General features: G+C 43.2%; 1 protein-coding gene across 1 annotated transcript in view; it reads left to right on the top strand.

The window, feature by feature from the left end:
* Positions 1 to 18,177, top strand: part of LOC138493245 (T-kininogen 2-like) — a 114,499-nt gene that overhangs the window by 49,951 nt on the left and 46,371 nt on the right. Inside the window, exons 6-7 of the mRNA XM_069620379.1 lie at positions 14,236 to 14,317; positions 16,145 to 16,290. Coding sequence (XP_069476480.1) covers positions 14,236 to 14,317; positions 16,145 to 16,290 — 228 coding nt within the window. The remainder of the gene's footprint in view (positions 1 to 14,235; positions 14,318 to 16,144; positions 16,291 to 18,177) is intronic.

The following is an 18,177-nucleotide window of genomic DNA, read 5'->3' as shown; positions in this document are numbered from 1 at the left end:
AAGTGCTTCAGTTACATTGACTTTTGCCCATTGACATTGGCATAGCCTGGTTCCATGAATGACTCTTCTCTCCTCTGTTTTGTGTTGCACTTATCCTTCCAGGAAGGGGTTAACTTACTCTGCATTCGGAGGGTCAAAGGTGCTTACCTGCTTAAAGAAATATTTGAGATCTTTTGTTTATTCTATTTAAACCTTACTTTTTACACCCTCTCTGCCTACTCTAGATGTACTGTTCTATATTAATGAGTACAAGTTTCCTAGTTATTTATGTCAGCTGAGGGTGTAGGAATTGTCTTTGGGTCATCCCCAAGGGGAAGTTACTGAATCTAAGAAACATAAGAGTGTGGATTTTTGAACTGTATTTGAGTGTTGCTTTTATATTGTTCCTTCTGAGGAAGGCTCACTCAAATGACTGGTAAATAAATTAATAATTGTTTTATCAAGGAACCTTGAGTATAAGTGTTAATTTGAATACTTGTCGCTGTGAATCTCTCTGTAACTGCATTACTGCTCACATTGACCCCTCTTGAGATAAGCCTGGCTGCTAGGCCACACTACCAACCTGTGTAGTTCAGACTTATACCAATGGTTGGGTCCCTATTGCCAGGAGGCTAAGGTTGCTGTAGTGCACCCTAAGAGTACTACCCTAAATCTTTACCTAACAACGCTGTTGAAAGAAGCTGTGAGCGAGCTGCTTTAGGAGCCCACCACTGCTCACAGGGATTAGCAGCAGTCAACTTGCAGCTCTCCAGATCCTCTCCATTGACTATACTGGATGGGCTGATGGGGCGTTGTAGGCCAAAACATCGGGAGAACCAGCAAGCTGCCTAGAAGATGTTTACAGGTACCCTGATCAATATCTCAACAAAAGGCAAGCACATAGAAACAAGATATTTTATGACCGCTTAATGGTCAAGGGCCTAAACTGGAGAGAAAGATTATAGGCTCTGTGTCAGTGTGCACTGCTTTGACAGGGAAAGAAACAGAAGGTTGTAGGTTTAGCAAGATCACAGACAGATCTCTGGGTTTTAAGGGGCAGGATGCACTTCTCTGTATCCGCAGGGCCAACGCACTGCAATTTGAGATGCTAAAAAATGAGTGCCCAAAAGAGTTAATTAGATTAAGCCTTTGTCACTATGTACCTCAGGCCCATCCAAGCCACACTAATACATCATTGAGGGGCACATCATTAAGCAGAAAGGTTGACAGAGAGCACGCAGGATTTGAGTTAGTGCTCAGTATAGCAGTGCTGTAAGGGAAGAGCTAGATTATTGAAAATACTGTTTTACAGTAATGTAGAAAAGGAGGATTATTCTATAGTTTATTGTACGTGTATATTGTATGTGTTCTGGAATCATCTAAGTAGAGCTGCTCATATAAAGCCCAAACAACATTATTCATCTCGCCAATGACTACAGAGATTAGACCAGAACAATTCTGCACTGGAAGGGACGAGCCTGAAACCCTAGTGACTCTCAAACCTATATGAAAAACAGTGTGCTCGCTCTTTGTCCACTCTCGCTCTATTGTGCCTTGATCCTGCTATGTCGACGGCAGCTCCCTCCTCCGAAAACTGATTCAAAGCTTTTCTAATTCTGGTCAGTTACCTTAAACCATATCAATGTTGGGAGCAGATGTATCACAATTCCTGCTTCTTCAATTATTGGCCAATGTGTCCTGCTGCCACAGAGATACCTTCTTCATGGCCAAAGCAAAGCCAATGATTTTACCTCTTTCGTAGTATTTCCTGTGCAAGATATTGTTGGATCGCATTTCAGACTAAAACATGCCAAAAAACAGGTCACCATAAAGAAAATATGAGTTAAGGTGCCATGATCTCAATGAGACTGATAACGGGGAGTGTTATCAATAAAACCTATGAGGTTCTGACTACTTTGCATATTAAGAAGCATTTACGGACCATAAAAATGACTACAGAGCTGTGTATCTGTCAAATACGTCTGTGAGAGTTGTATGACTGAATCACTAAACACCTGATACACCCTGTGCTTGGTGCACGTTTTATTTAATGTATTTTTATTAAAGAAAACTCAATTTAGTTTTTCAATCTGCCCAGGCTGAATTGGAACTCATTGCCATAGAGTGGGTCTGGAATCTTATATCGGGCCTGGAGCTGATTCTGAAAGGAATCGGATTGTACAAAGCATCCAAAGTCAACCTAACCATGAGCCTCAGTGAGCCTTGGAGAACGAGAGGTTGACCAACACCTGTTGGATCTGTCAGGTGATTCCGCACCTGCAGATGAAGAATGTGAAAATCTGTAGAAAGTTCCAGAAGCTCTGGAAACCATGTTTGAAATGTCCCAAATATTTTCACCATCACCAATGTTATACTTTCTTTGCACACGGGCCTGGCTGCTGGTGGTCAAATCAAATGGAGAAAATATTTACTGTGTCTCCGATTTCTAAAATTGAATGAACGTGTTCATTATATTGGTAAATGGATCCAGTCTACAGATTAAGAATAGTACCAGGTGAGAAATGAGATGGGACATTAACAGAACTGACAGAAAAGAATCACACAACCTCAGAATCAGGTACCCATTACTAAGATCCCTCAAGTATCTGGAGTTCTAGACTGCCAGGAAGTTGTACAGACCCAGAATGTACTCTTTTATGACTGCAACACTCATCTTGAGACAGAGGTTTTTCACAAATTCCTCAAGAAGTCTGAATACGATACCTCCTAGATGGTTGATGACCAAGAATGCAAATACATTTTGCATCCACAGCTTCATCTGATCTCCAACCAGTGATATTATAGTGAAATACACTGACAAACGCTCCACACAATTTATATGCATCTACGATTCCAGTGGTGATCCTTTGCCTCTAGTAGAGATGTTCCTGCACCTGGCTTCAATCTGTCTTGCTGGCATCTGATTTGTTGATGATCTTTGTTGTGGACTTGAAACTAGTTATTCTCCTTCAGGCCCTCAAATGGTCTAAACCCCAATAGGGTGAGATTATAGTCTCCCCTGTTGAAGGAACTATCTCTGAAAATGTCACACCCTTGAGGAGATGGTAAATAATGAAATTCTAGAGTCTCTAATATAACGACCCTTGAAAGATGGCCTGTATTTGTATTTGGGTATTTGTAACCTGGAACAACAGAGATGAAATGAAGCAGAAAAAGAGCCTACCGCATGAGCATCAGCAAGTTCAGCAGTTAAGATGGGGTAGTAACATTTATCTGAACAAAAAGGTGTTAAGGGCTCTACGAAACTGGTAGAGTGAATCAAGGGTCGTGATTTGTCTAGGAATAGTGTGCCACAATTTTGGACCAAAAAATGCAAATCTTCTGTCTCCCTTTGAGATGCAAGCTGAGGTGGAAATGGTCAAGAGTAGACAGTCTCTGGCGTTGTGCCTTACTTTACTTGCAACTTCCGCTGCTGGCCTTAATTAGTTCCAAGATAACAGCCAGGCAATTACAGGCTTTCACCCTTCAAACCTGTCCGCCGGCCATGAAAACAAAATTAACAAAATGTCAATAGTACACACTTCACCACTCCGAATCCTTCTTCTTAGGCGGCCATTTCTCTCCACTGGAAGGTCTTGAGCCTTGGACCGGGTACGGCGTCAATCTGTGAGCTTTACGCTTACTACTAGTAAGCCCACTCGTATTCTTGGCTGGTCTCACTCCACTCGGGTGCGGCGTCTCTTGCCACTCGCTGCTCCTGAAAAATAAGACGCCTCCTGAGTCTCTTGGAGTTGCATTTAACCCTTGTCCGGCCCTTCCCCCGTAATCAGCCCCATGTGTTCTCAGCAACGATTTTAACACACCTGATTCAGATTCCCCACCTCCTCCCTGCTCCGTCCACTGTGGGCTAACCCTGTACTTTGTTTGTGTTCGGGCGGTTTTAACATAAGGAAACCCGGTTCTCCCTGTCCTCTTTTTCCTTTTTTTTACCCATCGGTGTGCCTCCCCCCTGATGCAGTATTTCGTGGGGCATTCTGGGATCTGTAGTTTGTCTCTTTTCATTGATGGCCAGCACTTGACGGGTTCCTTCCGCAACCCCCTCCTTTCTCCCAGTATCTAGGGCGGCTGCCACTGCTTCCACCTCACATACTCCCCCCAAGGACCCATGCCGTTCGGGCAGGTCCATGGCACGTGACAAGTAATCAGCCACCATCTGATATTTTCCTGGTTTATGCACAGTCACGAACTGTTAAGGCTGTAGCGTCAAAACCCATCTCAGAACTCTATGGTTTGAGTCTTTTTGTGTAGCCAACCATTTTAGTGGTGCATGATCGGTAAAAATGGTAAACCGTCTACCCAGTAGGTAATATCGAAGAGACTCAACAGCCCATTTTATGGCCAGGCATTCCTTCTCCAGCGTTGAGTACGGAATCTCGTGTGGAAGCAACTTCCTACTGATGAAGACTATTGGGCAAAGGTTTTGCTCAGTCCCCTGGGACAGCACTGCTCCTAAACCACATCCCGAGGCATCCGCCTGCAAATAGAATTCTTTTGAAAAGTCAGGACAATGGAGAACAGGTTTTTGTGGAAATCATCCGGATCAGCTTCTGAAATGCTTGCACTGACTCCGAGGTGATCTGTAGGGGACGGTTGGTTTTCAGCGCATCTGTAAGCGGTGCAGCTATGGTAGAGAAGTGTGGCAAGAATCTCCTATAGTACCCCACAAACCCCAAGAAAGCTCGAATTTCTTTCCTAGTTTCGGGAGGCCTGAGCTTCTGTAGGGCTTGAATCTTGTCCAAAAGGGGGGTTATCACCCCTCCCCCCACTGCATACCCCAAGTATTTGGTTGTGTGTACTGCCAGGTTAGTCTTTTTTGGGTTAATGTGCAGACCAGCCTCTTTTAATGATTGTATCACTTGGGTCAAATGTGCCAGGTGTTCGTTCCACGTATGGCTGAAGATCACTATGTCATCCAAGTAAGCCGCAGCATATTCTTCGTGTGGTCTCAAGATTTTATCCATTAATGCCTGGAATGTGGCCGGTGCCCCATGCAAACCAAAGGGTAGGACAGTGAACTGAAATAAGCCTTGAGGTGTCGAAAAGGCAGTTTTCTCCTGATCTGCTTGGTTGAGGGGTATCTGCCAATACCCTTTGGGTAAATCCAGGGTGCTCAGGAATGAGGCTGAACCCAGTTTTTCTATCAGTTCATCAATTCTGGGCATCGGGTAGGCTTCATAGTGGGATATTGCGTTCAACTGCCGAAAGTCCATACAGAACCTAGTAGTACCATCAGGTTTGGGTACTAGGACCACTGGTGAGCACCATGCGCTTTTAGATGGCACAATGGTCCCCAATTCGAGCATGTTATCAATTTCCTTGGCCATTTCCCCACGTTTTGACTCCGGAATTCGGTAAGGCCTGAGCCTTACAATTTTCCCTTCTTCCGTGGGTATAGAGTGGGTAGCCATATGTGTTCTTCCTGGTACTCCTGAAAAAATCCCAGCCACCTGTTTCAAGGTATCCAATAATTCGGTCTTTTGGGATTCACTCAACTGTTCCCTCATTTCCACATCTTGAAGACTACTATGGCTATTAGGGACCATTTGCTCTGAGACTGACATATCTGAGAGTGTTGCACATAATATGTCCGGTGTTCCTTCTTTCCATAGCTTGAGCAAGTTAATGTGATAATTCTGAAATTTATTTTTCCGTTCGGGTTGTTCCACCTCATAGTTTACAGGTCCCAATGTTTTTGTTATCTGATACCGGCCCTTCCACTGAGCCAACATTTTGTTTGTGTGGGTAGGTAGTAAAACCAATACCTTATCCCCTACCTTCAAAGTTCGAGGTCGGCTCCCTTGATCATAATACTTCTCTTGTCTGTCTTGGGCCCTCCCCAGGTTTTCTTGGGCAAAGTCTCTCAGTTTACCTAGATGTTCTTTTAGGTCATTAACATATTCGGTGATTGAGGTTTCCCCCTGTTGTTCCCAGGTGTCTTTTAGTAAACCCAGTATGGACTTGGGCTCTCTTCCGAATAACAATTCAAAAGGGGAGTATCCGGTTGAGGATTGCAGGGTATCCCTTACTACCATCAACACCCAAGGTAGAACCCGATCCCATCCCAACCCTGTGGGGCTGGTGGCTCTTCTTATCATCTGTTTAATAGTTTTGTTATATCGTTCCACCAACCCATCCATTTGGGGATGGTACACTGAGGTTTTCAAGTGTTGAATTCCTAAGGTCTTACACACCTCCTTCATAACCACTGACATGAAGTTACTCCCCTGGTCTGTCACTATCTCCAGGGGAATTCCCACTCGAGCAAAGAACGGCATAAGCACATCGCATACCTGTCTTGCTGAGATTCCCCTTAAAGGGAAAGCTTCGGGATAGCGAGTGGCATAGTCCACAATCACTAAGAGAAACCGGAACCCTCTACTGGTGGGCTCCAATGGCCCTACAATGTCCATCCCTATTCTCTGGAAGGGTTCCATAATCAGAGGCATTCTTTGTAGAGGTGCTCTAGCCGGTATATGATGACTAGTTTTTTGACATATGGCACACTCTTGACAATATCTGGCTATTTCCGCATACACTCCAGGCCAGTAGAAATTCTGCAACACCCTTTTCACCATCATGTTTTCTGCTAAGTGCCCCCCTGTTGTGTGATCATGGGCCAGTTGGATCAGAGTTTTCCGGTATGACTGGGGAACCAGCAATTGCTCCCTCTCCTGATTATCAGAACCTCTGGTCACCCTATATATTAGCCCTTGGTTTTCCTTGAAGTATGGAGTAGTAACTGGGGTCCCTCTCATTGCTTGGGCTTGCTCACTGGCCCTTTTTAGGGTTTCATCCAGTCCGGTTTCGGTCCGGAACGAGGGAAGATGGTCTCCCACTCGCCAGTCTATGAGGGCAATTTCCATTCCTTTTACATGAGATGACTGTATCCCTAAAGGACATAGTCCATGATTATCTAGGAGTTCCTAGAGTTCTTTTGAGTCTAGCCTCGATGAGTCAGACTCAAAAGAATGTTCCAGATGCTCCAGTCTCCCATAAGTAGTATTTCTTTATATTTGTCCCCTGATATTGTTAAAAATGAGTCAGGATTCTCCAGAAATTGTCTGCAGGGTCAGGGAAGTCTCTATCCCAATACTATATGAATAGTTGATCTTGTAGAGAGATTAAGCATTATGTGTCCCACCCGGGAATCATCCCCCCATTCAAAAATGTTCAAATGTGAAATTTGTGAAACAGCCTTGTGAATGACTGCAATGCCACCTTCCCTTTTGCTTACCCGATCCCGATCCCAATCCACTTGGGAATAGTGATAATTGCCTGCTCGCTACCTCAGTATTAGAGGGGTCACTTACTTGTGAAACTAAAGGCCCAGCAGTAGTTACTCTCTCAAGGTGGAGGGTGCGAGGCATGGCACAGCCCCCTTGATTAGAAGAGCTGGTTTAAGATTCTCAACTATGGATTTGCCTTTGGAAGGGTTTGTTTTTGATCTTTGTTAGGGCTGATGGGAGGTGCAGTACCTAATTATTTATATCTAGTGGCAGCGACTTACTCCTAGATTCATCCCCAGAAGCCCAGATGCCTGACCTGGCCGTTTAGTGCAGTTTGCACCCCTGGGGCAAGACTTATGTGGCAACTACAGTTACACAATTGAGCTGCTATAGAATCCAGCCTTTCGTAGACCGGTTTTAGGGTGCCAGTAACTGCCTGTTCTACTGTGCAGTCAACTGACCTGCCCAGCATGCACTGACAATCTACAGCAACAGTCCTCTTTGCCCATGTTTATTAATGTCATGCTCTTGGATTACATCACATTCTGTAGGATGCGTAGGAAGCTGGGCAATTGCTCTTCACCATTGCCAGATGCAGTCAACATCTCTCTAGAAACAGGGATCTATCTGGGGAAATGTACATGATGGGAGATTACCACTCTTTTAAAAACAAATGCAGCTGATTATACATTTGTTGAGAACTATTGGACAATTTCTCAACTACCTTTGGTACGTGGTTCGGAAATAAATAGTTACTGTACAGTTGCATCTTAGAGACCAATGGGCTGTTGTATGATTTGCAGCTTGGTTGTTAACCCCTTATTTTTCTGGTGGTGCAGGTTTAATAATGTGTCGAAATGGTGCATTTTGCAGCACTTTTGTTGAGAATAATTGACAATAAAGCCACACAATGTATATACAACGTGTTATCTACTTGTTAGACCCAGATAAAATTCTTAACCTTAGCCTGCGTAACAACTAGACAGAATTGTGAATGTTAGCATGTGCCAAACTTAGATGGAATTCTTAACCTTAGCCTGCGTCGCATCTAGATAGAAATGTGGGTGTTGGCATGTGCCACACTCAGATGGGGATGGAATTCTTGACCTTGGCCTATATCACATCTAGATGGAGGTGTGGATGTTGGCATGTGCCACACTTAGATGGAATTCTTAACCTTAACCTGTGTCGCATCTAGATGGAAATGTGAATGTTGGCATGCACCACACCCAGATAGAATTCTTAACCTTAGCCTGTGTCATATCTGGACAGGATTGTGGATGTTAGCATGTGCCACACTTAGATGGAATTATTGACTTTAGCCTGTGTCACATCTAGACAGGACTGTGGATCTTAGCATGCGCCACACTTGGATGGAATTCTTAACTTTAGTTTGCGTCACATCTAGACAGGATTATGAATGTTAGCATGCGCCACCCTTAAAAAGAAACTGAATGATGGCAGGTGCCACACTTGGATGGAATTGTGATCACTAGCCTGCCTCACATCTAGACAGAATACTGAAAATTAGCAAGTACCGCACTCAGATGGAATAGTGAATGAGAGCAAGCATCTCACCTAGATATAATTGCAAGAACAGCTATGCCAATTAACCAATCTACTAACAACTTCATCCCTCTGCATCCACCTCTCAAACTCTAACCAAACACAACCACAAGCCTAAAACACAGCAATCCACATAAACTTCACTACACTGCAACAACAAAACAAACCACACATAGACTTGCACAACAGCACACGATGACTACCGACTGTAAAACACCCCAAGCCCAGCCAATGGACCCACCGGGCTGAGGCTGCTAACAGCACATCACTGCTCTCTTTCACTCTTCCAGCTTATTCCCACTAACTCGCCCCCTCATCCCTTTTTCAGAGCTGGCAGAGCGCCAGGGAACCACTCCGGTGGTGATAGTGCACGGTACAAATAGCCTTTAACATTAACATTAACATTAACATCTAGGGTAACACATGAAAAACCCAGAAAATTCTATGTCATCAACAGTACACTAAGACAAACAAAAGTGGTGATGGCTGAATGGTTTGAATTAATCTGAACCTCTGGCATTGCTCTTGGCGACCCTCTAGACCATCGTTCTTTGCCTGCCAAGCCATTTCAGAAAGGGAAAAGACCACATGCAAATCAGGCTTGGCCCCACCCCAAAAGGGGGAGCCCAGCCCCTGTCTGGGGTTACTTGCGGTCTTGTGCAGAAGGGGTGTCACCAAGCTGTTCTTGCTGGACAGCCCCTTTCCCTACGGGCAATCTTTCAGAACATTCTTCTTCAGCCTGCCAAGCGATTACAGAAAGGGGAAAGACCAAACAGTATAGTACACAGGTGTACTTTACACCATTGTAATGAGAGTACAGCATACTTTTCCTATGCCTATGTAAATCCAAGAGGATAGCTCAGTGGCAAAGCGCTTGTCTTGGGAGCAAGACAACGCAGAGGAACACAGGTTCAAATCTCCATCCCCTGATTGGAGACTGGTCTCTGGTATTAAGCGTGTTATAAAAGATTAATTAATTAGCTACTTAAATCCCTGCATGATGGTGCAGCCAAAACCTATCCATGCCATTGATGGTAATTGTAAATCCCTAGTATGAGGCTGTGTTCCCAACCTCTATGCCACTAATGGTCAATGTAAATTCCTTGTTTGAGGCAAAAGACACAACATGTATACACTGGTAAAAGTTACTGTAAGTCACTTTCATGAAGTGTTGGCCACAATCTCTCTTTGTCAGTAATGGTCAAAATGCATGAGGCTGCTGCCACAACCTATCAGTGCCTGTAATAGCTGCTGTAAATCACTTTCATGGCCCTGAGTCTACAAACTATCAATGGCTGAAATAGACACTGCAGTGTGAGTACAGAAATTGGCATTGCATCTGTGGGGTGCATTTAAAGGCCCTAGACAGAAGCCCCTCTCACCTAAACAGCAGCATACCATGCGTGGTAAGCATTGGAAAACTATAAGGAAAAATGGCCAGGTTTTGCTTTTATTTCACCTGAATGACAAGAAGTTGTACACTGCATCCAAAAATGGCCTTGCTTTACTTTTAAATTCACATGAGGGGCAAGAATTTCAACACTACAACCAGAAACAGCTTGTGCTTCTCTTTCTCTTGAACAGCAGCCCTTTAAACACAGCAAACAAAAAACGGCTTGGCTTTGTCTTATGTTCACATCAAATTAAAGAACAATGTGGAAGGGGGCCTACCTTTCATTCTCAAGGACCAACAGAAAATACAAACTTACTCAAAAAGGAGAAATCAAACAATCCTGTGACCTGCAAGACATGATTTTAAACATTAGAAGCAAAAAGCCAGGACATGTGTGAAAAGAAAAACTGCTTTAAAAGCCACAGTGGAAAGATAGCACTGCTCACGCAGAAAATGTCAGGGAAATATCATGTGGGGGTTGACCAAAGCGAATGCATATTATGTTTCAACCCCCAAAACTCAAGTCACCTTTGAAGTGACACTTACTACAGGAAAAACCAGTCTGGGCTAAGGTAGGAAACTTCACAATTGAAAGCCCCGCTTCCAGCTGGAAGTCACACTTACCAGTCAACAACCCTGAAATAAAGTATGATTCTGCTGAGGGTGTCATAATTCCCTGCTCTGCCAGACATGAAGGCAGGAGACCAGAGTTTTCAAAGGAGGCTAAGTGTGGCTACAGCTTGACCAGGAGGTGTGAACCTTTCCTGCACCCACCTCAAAGAGCAAACTGCAAAGTTCAAAGGGACTAATAAAAATCTCTGGTCACCAGCCGAGCCCAGAGGAAGACAAATTGCTGTGGGGGGGGGGGGAAGCGGGCCTCCCACAAGGGGGACCGACACTCCCAATTGACATTAAAATACTGATTTTATTTTAGGCATTTCTCACAGCAGTCAGACTGAGAATTAATTTTGTTTCATGCAATTTTTTCATATAATTTCCAGGCAGTTTTAAAGAGATACATTGCATTTACCTAGGACTTTGGGTATTGAAATGGCCAGTTAAGGCTAGTTTCTGGTTGATCTAAACGTGGAACAACTGGGACAGTTGGTGAAAAGATGGAAAATGAAATTAGGAACATGCTTGATCATTTGTAGATTCATAACGATTGTACATTTTATGAAAATGACAAAAATGTGCCAACGGACCATGCTACGTCGTATGGAGTTGGCGATCAGCTTACCCAATTCCCTATGACCCACTAAAACTACATATCTATTTCATATGGCAGGGGCTAGTATAATTCTGAAGTTAGGAGACATAACTAGTTTTTGCCAAAAAATGGTAATGAGAACACAAGAATTGTAATAAATGCAAACAGACAGTTGGTGCTCTCTTCTCCTGAACCAATCATACCAGGGGGTGGAGAGAGGAATGGTAAACTGTCCTATCTGAGTGGCAGGGATATTAGCCTGTGTATGTTAGCATCTCTCCTTAAAAAAAACCTCTCAGTTGTCTGGGTAAATCCTTAGTATTTTTTCTTGAGTAAATCAATTAATTTCCCCATTGAAACTCACAGTTCAAGATTGTTGAAATTCGAAATCAACCATATTGTCATTGGTGTTGTATTTAATTATTATAGTCATTAAAGTGTAGCCTCAAAAGAGTTAGTCTCCTTGTAACTGAAAACCGAATTTGTCTGTGTATTGTGTGTATTACTAAACGGATTCCCATTTGCATCTGTCCTATTAAAACCATTGTGAGCAATCCCTTTTTTCTAGAGGTCTACCTTTTATGTGCCTCTGTCTTTGTCATTGAAACCGATTTTCCTATTCCCCTTCCCTGAGCTGCCTGTCATTGTAAACCCAGTGTAACAGATTTCCATTTGCCACTGTATTTTTCCCTTTTGCATTTGCTTTCTCCCAAAACCGATTTTACCACTTCATTTCTACTTTGCTCTGGTGTGCTGATTAGGAGTTAGGGGAAGTGTATAGAATACTAAAGGGTAAGCAATACCAATTTCTTTTTATTCTGTCCCCTAGCAGTTGTGAGAAATAGCCAGAAGCCCATTCTTCCATTTTTCTCCAAAAACAGGTTTTTACTTTCTTTGGTAGCTTCCCATTTTGGGGTTGTGGGCTTTACCCCAAGACTGATGTTCTCTCTTTATCCCTACTCCTTGCCACTGCCTTCCATTCAAAGGAATCAAGTTTAGCTGATGTTTGGGGCCGAGTGTTGCAGGGGGGAGTGCTAAACCGTTGGTGCTATCACTTCATAAAAATTGTTGCCTGTTTTGCCATTAAAGATCCATGTGAACTGTGATAGGATATCTGAACCTAACTGTTCTGTAGAGATCGTTGTATTTGTGTTGCCACATATTAGTGACTGCTGTTTGTCGATTATTTTCTTTTTCATTAAATAATAAATTAAAACATATCTTATTGATACACACGTTTGTGGAGGTTGGGTGCGAGACGGGTTGGAGGCCTACTCAAAAAGAATCGTTAGTTATTCAAAATAAAAAGTGCTTTATTGTACGCCACATCCATTGGAGAGGGGAAGGAGTTCTCTAGTTGGTGTGTGCTGTGTAATAAAACCATGACACTCTTTCCCTCCGAACAAGACAATCACATGCACCCTTTACATGCATGTATACACACACAAACACTGGATGCATTGCTTGCATTACATGTAACACACTTAGCTTAGGTCTTCTCTTTTCATGCAAAGACAGTGCCAATGAACCCTGGAAGAACTATGACACCCAGAGCATGCAGGCACCTCACTGCTGAGCAGGGATGTCATTTCACCAAACTTTCTGGGGTAGTGGAAGTAACAGCACATGAACCTTGACCTCTGATGAAATCACAGGAAGGGATGTCATTTGACCCCACCCCGATGTGATGGAACATGACCTTTCACCCCTTGACAAAACAGAAAGTGGCATCACATAGCATTGTTCCTAAGTACACTACAAATAATATGGTTACAATATCACTATACTGTGATATACATTTCATACAAGAATGGATCATCATATCTATCGTTAATATTAGTGTGTATAGCCCATATTACAAAATTACTCTGAATGCAAGCAGGCTCCAAGACCAAATGATAATCATGTGTTATTATATAGCACTTACGCATAAGCACTTTATATAGAACAAAAATGCATACAATATCACCCAACCTGTGTTGGTACTCATTTGTGGACCTCAGAAGGATAAAAGGCTGAGTTGAGGTGTTTAAGAACAGACTAAATCAGTGACTCACCACCATGTGCCTGAATTAAACTTTTTATTTTTATTTTTTAGGGGTAGCAAGGGAGACCTCAGGGGTCGCAATTGCGACCCCTGACAACCCCCAAATGACATCCTGATGCTGAGCAATCTGGTTGCTAAGCATTCTGGAGGAAGCGTGCCACACCAGCATATGCACAATTTCATTTTACACAACATTTTACAAATCAGTGCTGGTGCCTTTGTCTGTCTTTCCGTGTTTCTGGTGATGGCATTTCAGCATGTTCATTATTAGCTGTACATAGTTGACCATTTCATCCGGTATTACAGTTACTAATAATCTTCATTTGGGGCTGAGATGTTGTACCACAGTAATAACACCAACAGCAAAATATTCTGATGGTAAAACGTTCCTTAGAAAATGGTTCAAGTGTTTAATCACCCCCTCTTGTGTGCTTTGTGCCCTAGTTACGCATCGAGGCATTATTGGGTGCTATTGCCCATTGGTAGAGTAAGATATTACCTGGATACAATAGTGTTCCTTATGAAGGGGCATTTACACTAAATTCTTCCACTAGATCTACCATTATTCCCTGAAAGAGAAGAACAGACATTTTGACTATTCTCCCAATGTGATCAATCTTTTCTGCCATTTTGAAGGTTTTTATACTGCTAGTATGTCCTGTTCTGAAAATGGTTGTGTGGACCTGTCGCTGAATCGACTTCTGTCGACTTGATAACGAGCAAATCTGAGGATCTTGTGCACGCTTGTGCTTTGTTCATTTCACTCTGAGATGGTTTGTTTTTTTGTTCACAGATTTTTGCTAGATGCAAGCTTGATGTACATGTCTTACTGAATGGTTCCTTTGGTGAATTTCGGTTGGGCTGCATACCTGCAGGTAAGAAGCTGGTCTGGACAAACCAAATCTACATGTAAACGTACACGTCTCTCCAGTGAAAGAAACACAACCTATGGCTCCTGCCCTTTCTCTTTATTCTGCTGATCTAGAGTGTTTATCAGATAATAGATGTATTAAGTAGATTTACCTTGGTGTGGGGATGTTGAGGTGCTCGATTTAATCATACCTGCTAAAAGTTCTCCTATAATGGTCAGTTCAAACCATGCCATTTTTACATCGTTTACACATTTTTGCAGTGAGTTTGCCTGCCACTGTCGCATTAAAAAAGTACTTTAGCAAAAGCAAGTGGGAGTTTTTTGGGATGGCTTCAGAACTGTTGCCTTTGTATTTTATGCCCAGTCTCCCTTTACCCCTGTTTTGACAACCAGGGTTTAGAGTGTTAAATAATGAGCAACGCCTTCGAACAATATAAAAATAAAATAAAACGGAGGCAAACCACTATGGAAAGTAATGCTGCTTTGTTTTGCATATAGTCATTGTTGAGATTTTTACTTGAAAGTTACTGCGAGCATGTCTAAAATGTCAAATGCAAGTGTAAAGAGTTACACCAAAATGTGTAGCTGTCTAAATATGCCTAAATAAGATATTAATAAAACTAGTCTTATTTCATTAGAGAAATACTTAAGTCCATATTTGCACAATAATTCAATTTTTTGGATTGGAAAATATGTCAGAGAAAAACACAGAACATCAGGCACCAGCCCAGTTAATCAGGCACGCGTGACTCACATCATATGAAGTTTCAGGCACTAGCCAGTTAATCAGGCACGTGTGACCCCCATCATGTGAGAGCCAGGCCTTTAGTTGTAGAACAATATGGGGAGATTCAGACTGCCAGGGGTCAATTCTGTGATCTGGTGGATTAGGGTGATGGTGGATTCTTGCACGCGCTGCCGTCTGGTGGTGTTACTGAGGGAATGTGGCACAGCAGATAATACAACATGTTCAGTATAGCTACATTATGTTCATGGGCAGTGGAGTGTGTGTCTAGCAATCCACAGTGTGTAAAAGTGAAATAAATGTGTGGTAAGTGGCTCACTGAGACCCAGGGTTTTATATCATTGCAAAGAACATGTCGCGTGTTGGCTGGCATTACAAATGACGATAACAAGGAGTGTATATGTAGCAGTTCATTAATGGGACATGGCTAGTAAAACATCTAGGGCTTGGCCTCTATTTGAAATATACAAGAGTGCTATACACTATATTCAATGGCACGACGACAAACCAGGCCCACCAGAAGGCCCTACCACCAAAGGTGACCAGCTGGTGGCAGGGAATATAGAGGCTTTCATTTGTTGGATTAGCTCAGGGATAAGGTGCATTGACAATTGCCATAAAGTTGGCCATGAGAAGGTACTAAAACTCTTATATCCCTTGGGTAACCTACTAATGTTGAGGGACTGGGGCGTGCTGTTGACGAGGAGAGCAACTCCTCTGAAGAGAACTTGATATTCTTTACAAGCAGGAGAGGTTTCTCTTCCTTGAACATACTTCATCAAAAAAATTCCATGCTGTTCGGGGAGAACCAGATAACGCATTACCTTCTGGAGGAGTAGAGGGTTTTCATGAACAGTAGCTCTTGGAAACAGTTTTTTCAGTAATTACAACGATTTGATCACAGATAATTATCCACTGCAAAGAGTCAAAATGTCTGTTGCACCTCTGAGCACAGAACAGCTGTGCAGGGCCACTACAGAAGCCTTCCAAAGCAAGAGAGGAGATCAGAAGTGTTAACAGCTGCAAGTGTGTGTGGGGTTCTGTAACTGACAATTTTAACTGAAGGCTGTCTCTTTTCTCTAAAAGCCTTGTGTTTCGGATGTCCAGAACCCGTAAACAGCAATAGTGAAGAACTGCAGCCAATCCTAAAACACGCCATTCAAAAATTTAACAGCGAAAGCAACCAACAAAACCACTTTCAAGTGGAATACGTAAACAAAGCCAGCAAGCAGGTCCGTATATGACATGGTTACTTTGTGTCTCTTTCATTGTGTTCTGAAATGTAAGTTTCGTTATTACAGTAAGCAATTTAAATTGTGTTTTTACAAAAGTAGTCTCGGAGCGTAGAGATTAAAAGGCACTGGGCCTCATTATGACCCAGGCGGAGGACCATGGTGCTATTAGCACCATGGTCCATGCCGGTGTCCGCCATGGCGGAATGGGGCATTACCACCCCATTCCGAGGTTGGCGGGGCGGTAATTCCCCATGCCGCCATGGCCCTTCCCCATTCCCATTTTTGCCCCATAGGGCTCAATGGGAATGGGGGAAGGCGCCAAGTACGGTGCCGCAGCACCAAGGTCCCTTTGCGGGTCCCTACTTTAACGGAAACAAAAACAAAATAGTAACTGCATCAAAGTCAAATACAATGAAGTAACAATGTAGAAACCTTTGTAAGCCCTGACATCAGAGCACCGTGCGCTTATTTGCTTACTTTTTTGGGGTCAGAGACTGGCTTGTCTGGCATATGACTAACTCCTCAGCTTCCTGAGTCCTACCAGTCTTCAACTGCAATGGATAATATGGAATCACCCCAATGTACACTGATCAAGTCTGTCTCTGATGTTGGCACATTGTGGTTAAAGAAGAACTATCGTGGCATCACATAGTCCATCAAAGAAAAGAGCCTATGTGAGTATGCATATCTGTTTTCCATAAACTGGCATGTAGCATTCAACATGCTCATATATATATATATATATATATATATATATATATATATATATATATATATATATATATATATACAGACTATACACACACACACACACACCATCTTGTCTTTTTTTCTTTTTTTGAGCAAGTGTTGCTCTAAAAAAGACAAGATGAAACCTTAGATAGGCAAAGTCATTGGGCCACATTATAAGCATGGCGGTCCGAGTACTACGGTACCGGTAAGCATGCCGGAACCGTAGTTCCCGGACTGCCATACTACGAGCTGTGCTTGCGGGTGCCTGACAGCCCGCCAGGTCTGGCCTGGCAGGCAGAGCAGTACCCGCGAGCACAGCATGTCAGATGCGTGCATCCGACGTCCACATTCCCATTGAGCCCTATGGGGCTCAAATGGGAATGGCCTGACAGGCACCCGTCAATGCAGGAATTACCGGGTCCGGCAATGTCAGAATTACCCGGTAATTCCTCATTGACGGGTGCCGGTAAAAATTCAACTCCGGCAGCAGCCGTGCCTGTTTTTCAGGCACGGCTGCCGCCAGGGTTGTAATGAGGCCCATTTATTTGCAAGCTTTCATAATGTACAAATGACTTCATCAGGCATAGGACGAGAATGAGGCTTTTGGAATAGCAGGGCATCCCATGGATTCACCTCTGAAATGTCTTATCTGTTTGTGTTTGCTTCTGATTGGTTTCCTCCACACGTTCACAAGGAGCATTGCACTTCAGAAGTTCCCTCCACACATTCCAGTCACAAACATTTTAACAGGGCACTGAAAATGACATAAAAGCAGGCAAGAGAGCCCCTGCCCCCAAAAAGAATAATACAGTGCAGGCTTCTCTCAAAGAAGTATGAAGCAATTGGGTAGTCTCAGTCCTAGCATGTGCAAACCTACTGCAGGCAGGTATGTATTAAACATAGTCATTTGTGTGTCCATCTGCACTGAGCCTGTTCCCCACAATGCCCACAGTGCCCACTTACGGTTAAGCGTGGGATAGGAAATGCAGCAAGTCAATTGCTAGACAATTGTATTTAGAAAATTATTCAGGCTGTTGGTCACAGTTTCAGTATTGTCCTCCCAGAAGGCCAATAACGAGGGGAAACTACTAATCATGTTTTGGCCCTTTGGCTTGTGAAGACAGGTGTGAAACGGATACTGCCATGTTGAGA

The sequence above is a fragment of the Ambystoma mexicanum genome, chromosome 10 (assembly GCF_040938575.1).
Source record: "Ambystoma mexicanum isolate Mex_15411 chromosome 10, UKY_AmexF1_1, whole genome shotgun sequence".
In the NCBI taxonomy this organism is placed as follows: Eukaryota; Metazoa; Chordata; class Amphibia; order Caudata; family Ambystomatidae; genus Ambystoma; species Ambystoma mexicanum.
This window is presented reverse-complemented; position numbering and strand designations above follow the sequence as displayed.